Here is a 13735-nt window from a genome sequence, read left to right as displayed (position 1 = left end):
TTGCGATTATTATTTAAATCATATGCATAAATATTTAATGATTATTGATATAATCACAGATCAAATTTGTTATATTTTTGAGATTTATAAATACATGATTGTTAAATATTAAGGATGACAGTAAAATTTATATTGAGCAAATACTTTTTGTACTTATGGTTACAGTGAGAGCAATTATGTCCATCGAAAACTTCAATAACTACTTCAACAATCATCACCAAAGACTAGGGGGAGCTTTATAGCTTTGACTAGAGCTCTACGTTCATGCAGGTAAGCCTTCGTTTATGATTTGCCCTTATAATTTAGCCTAGAGTGAAAAGAAATTTAGAAAGATAAAAAATTGAAGGGATAGAAAATTTTATAAGTGTACTTGTGAAAACCATTTTTTTTAAAATGGGAATTGACTTTGTTTAAAAGCGAAGATTAAAATGGGAGTCACCACCGATCTTTATTAGGTGTGATCGGATCACCTTTGCTTTAATAAAACGTTTTAGTTTATCAAAACGGTGTTTTTGGTCTACGAAACTCGAGAGGACGGGTTCGGGAGTCGGTTACGTGCAAGGAAGGATTAGTACCCTCGTCACGCCCAAAATTGGTACCGTATTGATTAGTTAGTGTCTTAACGTCGAAAGTTAAAAATCGGGGACGGATTTAAAATACGATCTTTTTTTTATTAACGTCGATTTTAAAAATACTTGAATTAGATCAAAATGATTGCTAAAGATCTCCTCATCTCAAGATATCAGAGTATCACATCCCGTAAGTTAAGACGCGATACCATGAACTCCCAAGCGCAAGTTTGTCTTTAATTTTCATTGGAATTCCATGCACTTTAAAACTCAAAAGGATGTTTGGCCATTTAGGATCAACGAGAAAATTGAAACCCCGTAAGTTAGGACACAATTCCTTGATGTTCCAAAACGCGAAACATTACCTTATTTTGAAAAAAAATTATTTTTGAACAATAGCGAGTACGATATTTAAACGACGCGTATTATTTGTTTGGATTAAAACAAAATGATTTATTGGATAAACGTAACGAGGCTTGATTTAGGAGGCGATAATATAAAATAAAATATAGTGATGAGCCTAGAACAATGATACGTGAACACAACATTATACGAATGAATAACAATAATGCAAAAATACGATATAAACGAATTAAGATACACAATGGCAATAATCACATAATATACATTATTTAAATATTAACATTAAAAATTAGAGAGCAATGAAACAAATATCATATATAACAATCTAAAAATAAATATTATAAAACCAATTAAAGTGAATAGAAAAGTAAAACCATTAAAAATGATAGTAACTAATTTGAAAACAAATAATGTAAAAGGAATTTTGAAATTAATAATTACAGAACAGTTTAAAAGTAAATGATATACATATAAAATTTAATTAAATAATATATAAAAGGGTAAGATAAATAAAAAACTTAATAGGAATAATAACGAAATATTTTAAAATAAATAAAGGGGTTTAAAATAAGGTATATAAAATAATTTTAAAATAAGTAATATATAAGTCAATTTAAAATAATATATAATAAATTTAAAATATATAATATGTAAGAGAATTAAAATAGACAATATAAATATTTTTATAATAATAATAGTTCAAAGGTAATATAAAAGGGTTATTTGAAATACATAATATACAATAACTTAAGAATAAACAATATAAAATAATTTGAAATAAATATATATAACAAATCAGTTTTAAAAGAATAATAAATATATAAAAAGCTTGAAATAAACTATATATATATATATAATAGGTAAGGAATATAAAATAAATAATACATATAAAATAAATTAGGATAAAATATATACATAAAGCAAGTTAAAATAAATAATAATAATTTGGATAAACAAGTACATTAAAATAAGTTAAAATAGATGTAAAGTAAATCACGTATAATGAAACTGTTTTTTTTTAAAGGTTAATAGATGAAGTAAATAGATTTAGGACATGGCTAAAAAGGAGTTAAAATTCGGGGTATAAAATTATAAATACTGAAAAGTTAATCAATGATCAAAACGAAACGCGCAGAAACTAGCGGGGACTAGATGGAAAAATATCCTCTAGATGCTCTGCGCGCGTTTACCCTGACAACACAAGGGACCAAATCGAAAACAAACGAAATTTGAGGGCTAAATTAAAAAAACAAAAGAAAATAGAAAATGGGGCCCGATTGAATGGAGTTGCGAAGGAGAAGGACTAATCGCACAATTCTTCCCTTTAGGGAGAACGCGCAGACCCCCACCCCCACCACCACCAAACGACGCCGTTTCAAAAATGATATAAAACCAAAAATTTCCTTCTTTTTTATTCTGCCGTTTCCTCTTTCATTTTTCAAGAAAAAAACCCGCAAAACACTCTCTCCCCCTTTTGTTTCTCCGACGATCGGGTTCTCACTGCAAGTCACACCACCACCATGTTCGGTGGTCGGTGACGCGCAAAAATGGGTACTTCAACCCCGTTTCGAAACCCTTTTGAAGGCCAAATCCTCAGCGTCCTATAAGAACGAAGGAAGAGAACCCTCAGCCCCCTTTCGAACCCGATTGTAGTGACAGAGAAGACTCTCCGACGACGCGTCTGTGGGGATTCAGGTGAGGTTTTTTCTTTTATATTTTGTTAAAAATAGATTCATAATAAAATAAAAAAGATAAAAAATAAATATAAAAAATGAAATGAAATGAAAACGAGAAATGGAAATAAACAGTTAACATTTTTTTCTTGTGTTTTTGCTTTTTGATTGCTCAATATTCGTAAAAAAAATACAAAGGGAAGATTTCGGCTTTTAAAGCCGTTTACAAGACAATTCAATCCTATTTTCTTGTCATTTTTGCTTGATTTTTTCTACTGCCCATGTATTACTCTCTGTCTTCATATTTACTCCTTGTTGCAGGTGTTAGAGAGGCGTGGGATGCGTGGAGGTGTTCAAGGAGTGAGACGAAGCGGCGCGCGTGGAGGCAGCAGACAGTAGGGCATGTGGCGGCTGAAGGCAGAGGTGGCTAGGGTTTTTTTTTTCTGTTTGCTGAAAATATTGATAGCTAGCGGGCTAGGGTTGGTTTGGGCTTAGTGGGTTTGTTGGGTTTTAATTTTGTAATGGACTTTTTATTATTTGGATTTTAATTGTTTATTTGGGTTTTATTTTTGTTTTATTGGCCTGGGCCAAAATTGGCTATTACAGCTGCCCCTCTTTGCTCATTGTCGTGTAACGAGAATGGAGCAAAGACCTTAAAAGAGCCAATTTTGCCTAGTCTTGCCGAATCTTGACTTCTTCTATTCTTCGAATAGCCTCATTCCATCCATCTGCATCTTCAATGGTATAGGAATTGTTGCTTTGATCTACTCCACTGCAACTTCAGGAAGATAAGATTTGTAATCTGTAGCTTTAATCTATTCCATTGTAACTTCATAAGACTTGTACCTTCAACCTGTTCCATTGCAACTTCAGGGAGACAAGGTTTATGTCTTCAATCTACTCTACTGCAACTTCAGGGAAATAAGATTTGCTATCTTCATGCTGCTCCACTACAACTTTAGGGAGATAAGGCTCTGTAGTCTATAGCTCTGATCTACTTTACTGTAACTTCAGAGTGATAAGATTTGCTACCGGTAGCTTCAATCTGTTCCACTGTTACTTCATGGAAATGAGATTTGCTATCTTTAATCTACTCCACTCCAACCTCAGGGAGAAAAGACTTGCACTTTATCCTACCCCACTGCAACTTCAGGGGGATAAGGTTTACTATCTTCGATCTATTCCACTACAACTTCAGGGAGATAAGATCTGTAACCTTAATCTATTCCACTGCAACTTCAGGGAGATAAGATTCGTGGCTTCAATCTGCTTCACTGCAACTTTAGGGAGACAATATTCGCCATGGTGATTTCAATCCATCCCACTGCATCTTCAGGGGTGTAGGATTTTGATTTCTCTGGTCTGTTATGCCATTCTTTGGAGAACATGACCTGTTGAATCTATTTCATGGGCCTATTTATATCAAATGATTAGGATGTCATGGTCAGAATGAATCAAATGCTCCTAGCTAAATGTGTATGAATGATGTTTGCATGAATGCAAAAAAATATCATTTTTTTAATGCTTAATTTGATATTACTCGTTGTTCATCCAGGTTTTATCATTGACGTATTACTCCGTCCTTTTTCTTTAGTTGGTATCTTTGGCAGAAAACCCGAAGAAATAATCACAATTTGGGCTATTCTTTCCCCAATATTTCCAACCCTTGAATTTGGGTAATTCAAACTAATTAGTCCCGTTTTAGGTCCTTGATGGGCATCGAATCCACCAAATATAATTCCTACTAAATATTCTGAATAGTAGTAAGAGTGGTAGTAGGGTCGAATCCACAGGGATTGGTACTCTAATCGACTTTCGCATTTTACTTATGAACAGAATGTCGTGTCAAGGGTCGTGGCTAGAGTCGTGCCCACGACTCAAAATGTACCAGCTGAAAAATAAGCAAATAAATAAGTAAAGTGGGGATTTTAAAATTGATTAGAAACTAAATAATTTAAACTCCTAAGATAAATAATTAAATAAATCAGAAATTAAATTGGCATTTGCAATCAAATGGAATAAGCCTTAGCCTTACACTCGGTAAATTCCGTGTTGAGAATCGGTCCTCGAAAATTAATCTTCTCCTTCAAACGATAAGCTAGTTATAGTGATTAAGAACGTCCTAACCACCAATTCTTCCTCTTGTAGCTGGTCCCGGTACGCCCTGCAAACCAACCCTTACCAATTATCTAACTGAGATACACGTGTTCTCGATTCAAGATTCCGGAAGCCTTGCGTTCTAAAGAACCCAACTCAAATTAACGGCCTCAACTGCGTGGGTCGTTTAAACCCGATCACCTCCTCCTCGATTTGTTCTCAGATATCCAAATACAGCACGGCCGATTCGTTTCTCCAACTGTCAGAAAACACGACTCCAACCCAACGAGCTCTTTTTGACTTGAAATCAAATTATCCTTAAGGAATGAGTTGTCAATCCTGATACTTAAGAAAAAGGTGAATACTGATAGGAAGGATTTTAAGCGCGAGTATGAATCTCACGATTCTTGACCGAAAAGAACACCGGCCTAAAGCTAAGATAGAATTTAGTTAAGCATGAAACTATTTATGCTTTGTGAGCTTGGAAAGAAGATTGATGATTATGGTGATGGAAATTGGAAAGCAAAAACACTTGAAAGGCAATTAGCCCAATTTTAGAAAAGAAACAAAACCAAATGAAAAATGGAAGAATGCTTAACTCCAATTTGAAAGGGAAAAGGAGAGTATTTCTATTCCAAATAGAAGTAGGAATACAAAATGAATGATGATTTCCTAAAAACTAAAAGCTCCTATTTATATACATGGGGTTTACTAAAAATAACCTAATCTAAATTAATAAAACAAAAGAAAATAAAAATAAATAAATAATAAAACAAAACAAAACAAAATAAAATCTTTCTATTTTTAGCTTTTTACAAAGTCAAATATATGATAAATCCTTGGCTTCCTCCATCCTTTTGATTTGACCCCTATTCAATGATTTGTCTTTCAATTTGACCCCCTTTTTGCTCGTTTTTGACCGATTGCATCCCTCACAAGATTAGATCATAAAAAGCACTTAATTAGTAGGGTTCAATTCAACAATAAACCAAATTAAACACCAAAAATATGCAAATTAACATGTTTATCAGTCCTTATATCATTTAGAAGCATTTCAGAGTAATAATAGGTAAGGAATATAAAATAAATAATACATATAAAATAGATTAGGATAAAATATATACATAAAGCAAGTTAAAATAAATAATAATAATTTGGATAAACAGTACATTAAAATAAGTTAAAATAGATGTAAAGTAAATAACATATAATGAAACTGTTTTTTTTTTAAAGGTTAATAAATGAAGTAAATAGATTTAGGACATGGCTAAAAACGAGTTAAAATTCGGGTTATAAAATTATAAATACTGAAAAGTTAATCAAGGATCAAAACGAAACGCGTAGAAACTAGCGGGGACCAGATGGAAAAATATCCCCTAGATGCTCTGCGCGCGTTTACCCTGACAATACAAGGGACCAAATCGAAAACCAAACGAAATTTGAGGGCTAAATTAAAAAAACAAAAGAAAACAGAAAATGGGGCCCGATTGAATGGAGTTGCGAAGGAGAAGGACTAATCCATAATTCTTCCATTTAGGGAGAATGCGCAGACCCCCACCCCTACCAAACGACGCCGTTTCAAAGATGATATAAAACCAAAAATTTCCTTCTTTTTTATTCTGTCGTTTCCTCTTTCATTTTCCAAGAAAAAAAACCGCAAAACACTCTCTCCCCCCTTTGTTTCTCTGACGATCGGGTTCTCACTGCTCGGCACACCACCACCGTGTTCGGTGGCTGGCGACGCGCAAAAATGGGTATTTCAACCCCGTTTCGGAACCTTTTTGAAGGCCAAACCCTCGGCGTCTTATAAGAACAAAAGAAGAGAACCCTCAGCACCCTTCCGAACCCGATTGCAGCGACAGAGAAGACTCTCCGACAACGCGTCCGTGGGGATTCAGGTGAGGTTTCTTCTTTTATATTTTGTTTAAATTAGATTCATAATAAAATAAAAAAGATAAAAAAAAATTAAAAAAAAAAACGAAATGAAATGAAATGAAAACGAGAAATGGAAATAAACAGTCAACTTTTTTTTCTTGTGTTTTTGCTTTTTGATTGCTCAATATTCATAAAAAAAATACAATGGGAAGATTTCGGCTTTTAAAGTTGTTTACAAGACAATTCAATCCTATTTTCTTGTCGTTTTTGCTTGATTTTTTCTACTGCCGGTGTATTACTCTCTGTCTTCATATTTACTCCTTGTTGTAGGTGTCAGAGAGGCGTGGGACACGTGGAGGGGGCGTTCGAAGAGTGCGACGAAGCGGCATGCGTGGAGGCAGCAGACAGTGGGGCATGCGGTGGTTGAAGGCAGAGGTGGCTAGGTTTTTTTTTTAATTTTTTTTCTGTTTGCTGAAAATGTTGATAGTTAGTAGGCTAGGGTTGGTTTGGGCTTGGTGGGTTTGTTGGGTTTTAATTTTGTAATGGACTTTTTATTATTTGGAGTTTTTAATTGTTTATTTGGGTTTTATTTTTGTTTTATTGGCCGGGGCCAAAATTGGTTATTACAGTACTTGATAAGAATGATAGAAAATAAAAATTATTTTTCTTTCGAGCCATTGTTTTGGTAGAGTGAAAAAAGAAAAGAACTGAAATAAAACATTTGAAAAATAAATAATCCAAATAATTTTGAATTAATATACACTTATCTCTCATCTCTATCCTTTTCTTATCCCATTTTGGAAAGATTAATTTTTATGTATTAGAATGAAAAATAATCATCCCTCCTATTTTCTTTCCTCTAAATTTTCATCCCAACTAAGCATACTCAAAAATTATTTCTTTCCACTTTTCCACTCTCTCCTTTCATCTCTTCACTTTTCCACTCAACCAAGCACACCCTACATGAACAACGTAATATTGCATTTTGGCATATAAAGTGTAAAATTGAAGCATATATAACGCATTATGTTTAGGGGATCCAAGGGAGGAAATGCATGGTTTATTGCACATTGGTTACTAGGAACTGCAGTGTGTATTTTAGTTGTAATCAACATTTACGCAGGATTGGGAGCATTGCATTAAAAGACATCAGCAAGCACAAAGCTTTGGTCCATAATTTTGATTGCTGAGATTTGTTTGATGGTTTTCATTTATTTGTTTTAAGAAAAATGGTCGTATCTACAGTCACAAAAATAATCATCGTTTGTGCACTGTGAATCTATAAGATCCTATCCTTTCAAAACAAGAGAATATGGTCATGAAGTCAACTACTAAGAAAGGTTTTGTTTAAAAAAATATGTCATCATCACATGTTAATATCTAATTCATTATTTTTCAATAAATGTATAATCACCATTTATATGTATAGGATTTGGTCATGAATGGTGATTAAATTAATATAGGATACTAATGGATAAAAGTAATAATGGAAAGGAGCTTGGCCCGATATTAGTAACAACTTCGTTATTTTTTCTCTTCTATATTTTGGATTTTTTCTTTTGAAGGATTGGTTTTTAGAACATAATAAAACTTGTGAACAAAATTTCCATCAGGCTTTTTATTGAGGGTATTTTGCTGCTGTTTCTATTCATATAAGTTATTATCAGCGATGAAGGTTAGAATTTACACAGTTCCATTGGACATGATAGTTTCACTTGTTTTAATATGTCCCCAGTTTAACTAAATTTATGTTTAATGGATTCTTATAGTGCATGTGTCTAATATTTGTGTGTTACATAATATAATCATCTAAATATATAAAAAAGATTTTAATTTTTTTTTGAATTTACCGCATTAAATATATACATATTTATATACTTATATATCAATATCCATAACTCAAATTAAATCCACGTAAAATGAATGATACAACAACTCATCTTTTTTTTAAAGAAAATGCATATTACGAATACATATATTAAAAGCAATGTGTATAGAACATCAGCTGATGTGTTCAGCACTTAAAAGTAGTTACAGCTGATGTGTAGTCCCCAAATGAGGCAGTGTGATTACAAGACAAGATAGCAGAACAGAGGAAAATGCTCTTTGCCCCAAGCCGGTGGATGACCTTCTAGCTACCCCAGACTTTGATTGATGAAAGGGATGGATTTATATATTCGTAGCAGTACTACAATGGGATCAGTGACTGGCCCTGCCTGCCTTTGTGCTCATTAGACCTAGTGGAGCACCATGCTGTGTTATCTTTACTATAAGAAGGGATACGGAGGTCTTCAGAAAGCTCTGTAAGATCTAAAGGAGCATTGAGGCATTAAAAATCAATCAGTGAAAAGGAATGGAAGCAGAAATGTAGGTGTTGCACGTCATTAATTGGGGGCTGGCCTTGCTTTACAAGTGGGAAAAGCACTGGTTAAAGAAGGGAGAGATGTGGATGCTCATTTGTTTATATACATCACCTTTATTGCACCGGCTATGAGCTTAAGAAATATTGAGATGGTTTTGCTTGGAAGAGACTTAAGTCAGATGCTTCCTTAATGCAGTGAACCCCAGGCCATTAGTGATGTGGGTTTCAAGTAGAACTCTTAGGGGGCTAAAGAATTAGTTAGGCCATATGTGTATATATATACGGGGAGAAAACTTCTGTGGGATTGAAAAATGGGTCTCACCTTTAAGTGAATAATAGGTGATTATATCTGTTGCCACCGAGGAAAGTGTTGAAAATTGGTCAACCATGTTGCTGTGATATTTTTGGTTGAAGTGCATGCAGCTTGTAAACATGCTGCTGCATATATGCTTGCTGTAACAGCAATGTTTTTTGTTTAGTTACATTGTAATTAAACTTAGTTGAAAATGAACAAGCTGATAACAGCTTGATACATTTAGGTGTTGAATAACTAATTTAGATGGCTTGTTTATGTGTACAAGCAATGTTTATCAATTTATTAGGCTACTTGGTGGTAGTAGGTAGTATTTGGTGATGTATTTGGCTATAAATGTATTATTTTTCTTATTGAAAAAGATGAGCAAAATGAGCTAAAAGCCATAAGCTCCCTTGCTGCACATTTGTGAGCAAATGAAAATATTTCTTGCATCTTGCTGCCTTGTACTGTGTCCTGTTTTTCTTCCTTCTCTCCTCCAAAACGCCAACAGAAAGAAATGTAGACAAGGAGAATGAATATGGGCAAGTTGAAGCAATGGTGGTCTGGTTACTTGGATTTCCAGCTGGCAATTGAAACAGACAAATGAAAACAAACAAACAATTTTTATACATCAACTGACTCAAGCAAATCCGTGAAGACAATCGCATGTTCCTTTCCTTAACAAGTAGACAAAAGTCCTGTAAATTGAGAAAAAATTTGGTGTATACATGCTAATGAGAAAGGGCACTAATTCTGTTAACAAATTTAGAAATGGCATGTATAGATATATATCTTCAATAGCAATGGAAGAAACTTTCTAAAAACAAACAGAACACTGTAGTTCCCATAGACATCAACTAAAGGCACATCTGTTTTGTATCTTCATACCTCAATGGCTATTAAATCCCCAACTGCTGTGCTATTATTGCCAGAAATTTTATCACAATTCATGGCTTTTCATTCTTCATTGTTATTAAGGTGCACAAAATAGTTCATCTTCATACATGACCTCGCTGTGAGGAATTATACATTTCATTTCAGAGTCTGCTTTCTTCTGCAGTTCCAGTGCATCCTGTAGAGTCGACTCTACTTCACCCATGGATGGTCGTTCATCTGCGCTATAAGAGATACAAGACATAGCAATCTCCGCATACTTGTTGAAGCACTCTGGGGCTATCCTCCCCTTTAAATATGGATCAATATTGTGATAAATGGTCCCATTCTTGAAACACCAATTTGCCCAGGCAGCCAGAGATCTTTTCTGACCATTTGCTTCAAAGACTGGTGTTTTACCACAAATTACTTCGAGTAAGACAACACCAAATGCATAGACATCATTTTTTCCTGACAGATTTTCTGAATCAAGGCATCCGAAAGTAGCCATCACATCTAGCGACTCTTTTTTAATTGAAGCTTTTGACATGCTATGAGGCCCTAACCTGGACAAAAAGAACCCAGAAAGTTTAGGAACCAATTCATGATCTAAAAGAATAGTGTTGCTGGTCACGTTGCGGTGCAGTACTATATACTTTACTCCGGTATGAAGGTAATGTAATCCACGCGCTGCACCAATGCAGATTTGTAGCCTCTTTTCCCAGGCAATTGGATTGCAACTGATACCATTACCATGGAGATAATCAAAGAGCGACCCATTGCTCAGGTATTCATAAACAAGGATTGTTTCCCCCTTCTCATTGCAGAATCCAATGAGAGATTCAACATTTAAGTGGTTCAGCTGGCTAAGGAATACCACTTCAGTTCGGAACGCACTAAGACTAAATTTCATGCGTCTGATAGCAACTGTAAAGGTCCCATCATCTATAACCCCTTTGTATACAGATCCAAAATTACTTATACCAATAATAAAGCCTTCATCGAAGTTGGCAGTCGCAGCTTTGATCTCTGCTAGTGAAAACTGACGAATGCATAGTTCCTCCGGAAGTGTGGAATTTGGTTGGCTCCCTCGTCGCGAAACGAAGCCAAATGCTTTTTTAGAGACTTGAAAGAAATGTAAAAGTGACATTGAAGAAGTCTAGGGTTTTTTTTTTTTTTAATCTGAAGAAAGGGTCGATCAAACAGTAGAAAAAGAAAAAACTGTAGAAGTTTATTGAAGAAGTTAGAACTTGGGTTTTGGGAGTTGATCGGAGGAGGCTGTTGGGCACCTCTTTCTTTATTGCCTAAAGTAGCGGGTAGCATCCAATCAAATCGAATCGAATCGAATATATTTGTTCGAGTTAAATTTAAAAAAATGATTTTAGTTTGTTTATTTTTATGTAATTTTTCAAAAAAAAAATTATACAATAAAAAATTGAAGTAAATAAGTGAATAAATAAGTGAGTTTAGGGTATTTTGAGAAAAATAGATTTTAGAGTTTGAATTGAATGGAAATGAAGAGAAGAAGAAAAATAATTTGGGATTTGGAATTTGCTGAAGGTTTGACTTGGGGAAGGAATTTGGATTTGGGAAAATAAATCTTTGGGGTTTGGGCAGATGGGCTTGGGGAAATGGAAATTATAAAATGTTTGGGCTTAGGGGAAATTAGTTTAAGTAAAAGCCCAAAATTTTAAAAATTTTAAAAAATATAGTTTATATTCGTTTTTTTTGAATTATTCGAGTTATTTGAATTCAAAAATTTAACTCGACTCGAACTTGAAATTCGAAAAAAATTTGAGTTGATTCGATTAACTCGATTAATTCGATTAACTCGATTCGAATAATTCGAAATTCGAAATTTTTTTCGACTTTTTCGAATCGAATTAAATTTTGATCGCCTCTAGTATAAAGTGAAAACAAAAACATGCAGAGGAGCAAAAGGCCAAAAGCATAGAGTGCCTTGAGAGAAATGAAACACTTCAACACTAATTAAGGTTTGATTTTTATTATATGAATCCATAAATAAACGAGCACATATAACAAGCAACCTGTCAAATTAAGGTAAAAATAGTTAGTTTTGATTATCTCATGTTATATTTTAGTTATTTATGTTTAAAATATTTTATTTTAGTCACTTATGTTAACGTATTGTAATATTTTAGTCACTAAGCTGTTAATTGTCTTTAATGGTGTAACGGTGAGATGATCTGGCACATTAAATCATCATTTCAAATAAAAATTTTAAGTTAAATTATACAACTGGTCCCCATATTTTTTCATTTTAAGCAATTTAATTTTTTTTATGTTCATTTAACTTTTCTTTTTTGTCTTTTTTTTTATTCTCTTTTGCTTCTCCCTCTATTTTCCTCCCTTCTTCATCTCATTCAACGTAGGTTTTTTTATGTTTTCTACTTGTTAAAACATTTTTTATGTTTATGAAAAAAGAAAAGCGAAAGTATAAACCAAAATAAAACATGCATAGCATATTCTCAATCCACAATTACAAATCCTCATCATCCATCATCGCTTTAACGTTGTATCTCTTAATGACCTAGTCCACAAACTCGCCTTACTCAAAGACCTCATCAGTCGTGACTTATGGCAGTCCACCCTCATCAAAGTTTCCCGAACTCATTCCCTTAACCTCCTAATCAACCCTTACGACCACCTTATCTATCTTACCTACAAAATTCTCACTCTCTTGAAACTACGTTGTTTCACAGATTTTTCAATTGAGCTCTACACTCTCAATGACTAAAACGACCACCATAGGAAACTTACCCTCAACTTTACCCAAACTAGTTTGGTTCCATGCTCCATTTCTCTCTTTGGTTCATCTATGCTCTCTTTCTCTCTTCGGTTCATCCATGCTCGACTTCCAATTAAGCTTGCTTGAGAATATCCAATAAGGTTGATCAATTTTATCGTTTGCTTAATTTTTATTTGTTAAAAATAAAAGGAAAGGCAAGGAGATGAATAATTTACGATTTTGTAAAATTTAAAAAATATTTTGAATATAAGGAATTCAATTTATCTTTAGATTTGGTTAAGAAATATTTTGAATATAAGGAATTTAATTTATGTTTAGATTTTGATTAAGAATGATTGATATTCGATTTTCAGTAAAATTCAATTTAAGAATCATGTGAAAGAAATAAAACTTATTTATTTGGTGGGTAAAAATTATGTTTCTGCAGTAAAGAATATGACAAGAGAGATAAATAAAGGGGAAAAAGAAAAGGAAAGTAAAGAAATAAAAAGAAAAAAATAATAGTATAGGAACTAGTTTTAACAAATGAAAATATAAATAAAAAGCTACATTAAAAGAAATGGAGAAGGGAGAAAAATAGAGGGAGAATGAGAAGAGAATGAAAAAAAAGGTTCAAAGAACATAAAAGAAAAAAATTAAATTGCTCAAAATAAAAAAATAGGGACTAATTGTATAATTTAACCTAAAACTTGTTTAAAATGATGATTTAAGATGCCATGTCAGCTTACCGTTACACTGTTAATGACAATTAACACTCAGTAGCTAAAATGTTACAGCACGATAACGTAAAGTGACTAAAAACATAACATTTTAAATATAAGTGACTACAAAATAATCTGAGACAAATAAAATGACTAT

At 33.3% G+C, this 13735-nt stretch overlaps 2 protein-coding genes across 2 annotated transcripts; one reads left to right on the top strand and one right to left on the bottom strand.

Annotated features, from left to right (window-relative positions):
* Nucleotides 1-5158: 5158 nt before the first annotated feature.
* LOC128283838 (uncharacterized) lies at nucleotides 5159-7212 on the top strand. Its single transcript, XM_053021239.1, has 3 exons — nucleotides 5159-5241; nucleotides 6240-6600; nucleotides 6908-7212. Exons 1-3 carry the CDS (start codon nucleotides 5159-5161, stop codon nucleotides 7031-7033), a joined length of 570 nt encoding a protein of 189 aa, XP_052877199.1. The 3' UTR covers nucleotides 7034-7212.
* Nucleotides 7213-9907: 2695 nt separating this feature from the next.
* LOC108471434 (receptor-like protein kinase FERONIA) lies at nucleotides 9908-11705 on the bottom strand. Its single transcript, XM_053021128.1, has one exon. The coding sequence runs from the start codon at nucleotides 11255-11257 to the stop codon at nucleotides 10208-10210; it is 1050 nt and encodes a 349-aa protein (XP_052877088.1). The 5' UTR covers nucleotides 11258-11705; the 3' UTR covers nucleotides 9908-10207.
* Between the last annotated feature and the right edge of the window lie 2030 nt (nucleotides 11706-13735).

This window comes from Gossypium arboreum, chromosome 11 (genome assembly GCF_025698485.1).
Source record: "Gossypium arboreum isolate Shixiya-1 chromosome 11, ASM2569848v2, whole genome shotgun sequence".
Classification (NCBI taxonomy): Eukaryota; Viridiplantae; Streptophyta; class Magnoliopsida; order Malvales; family Malvaceae; genus Gossypium; species Gossypium arboreum.
Note: the sequence above shows the minus strand (reverse complement) of the source record. Positions and strands in the feature narration are given on the sequence as shown.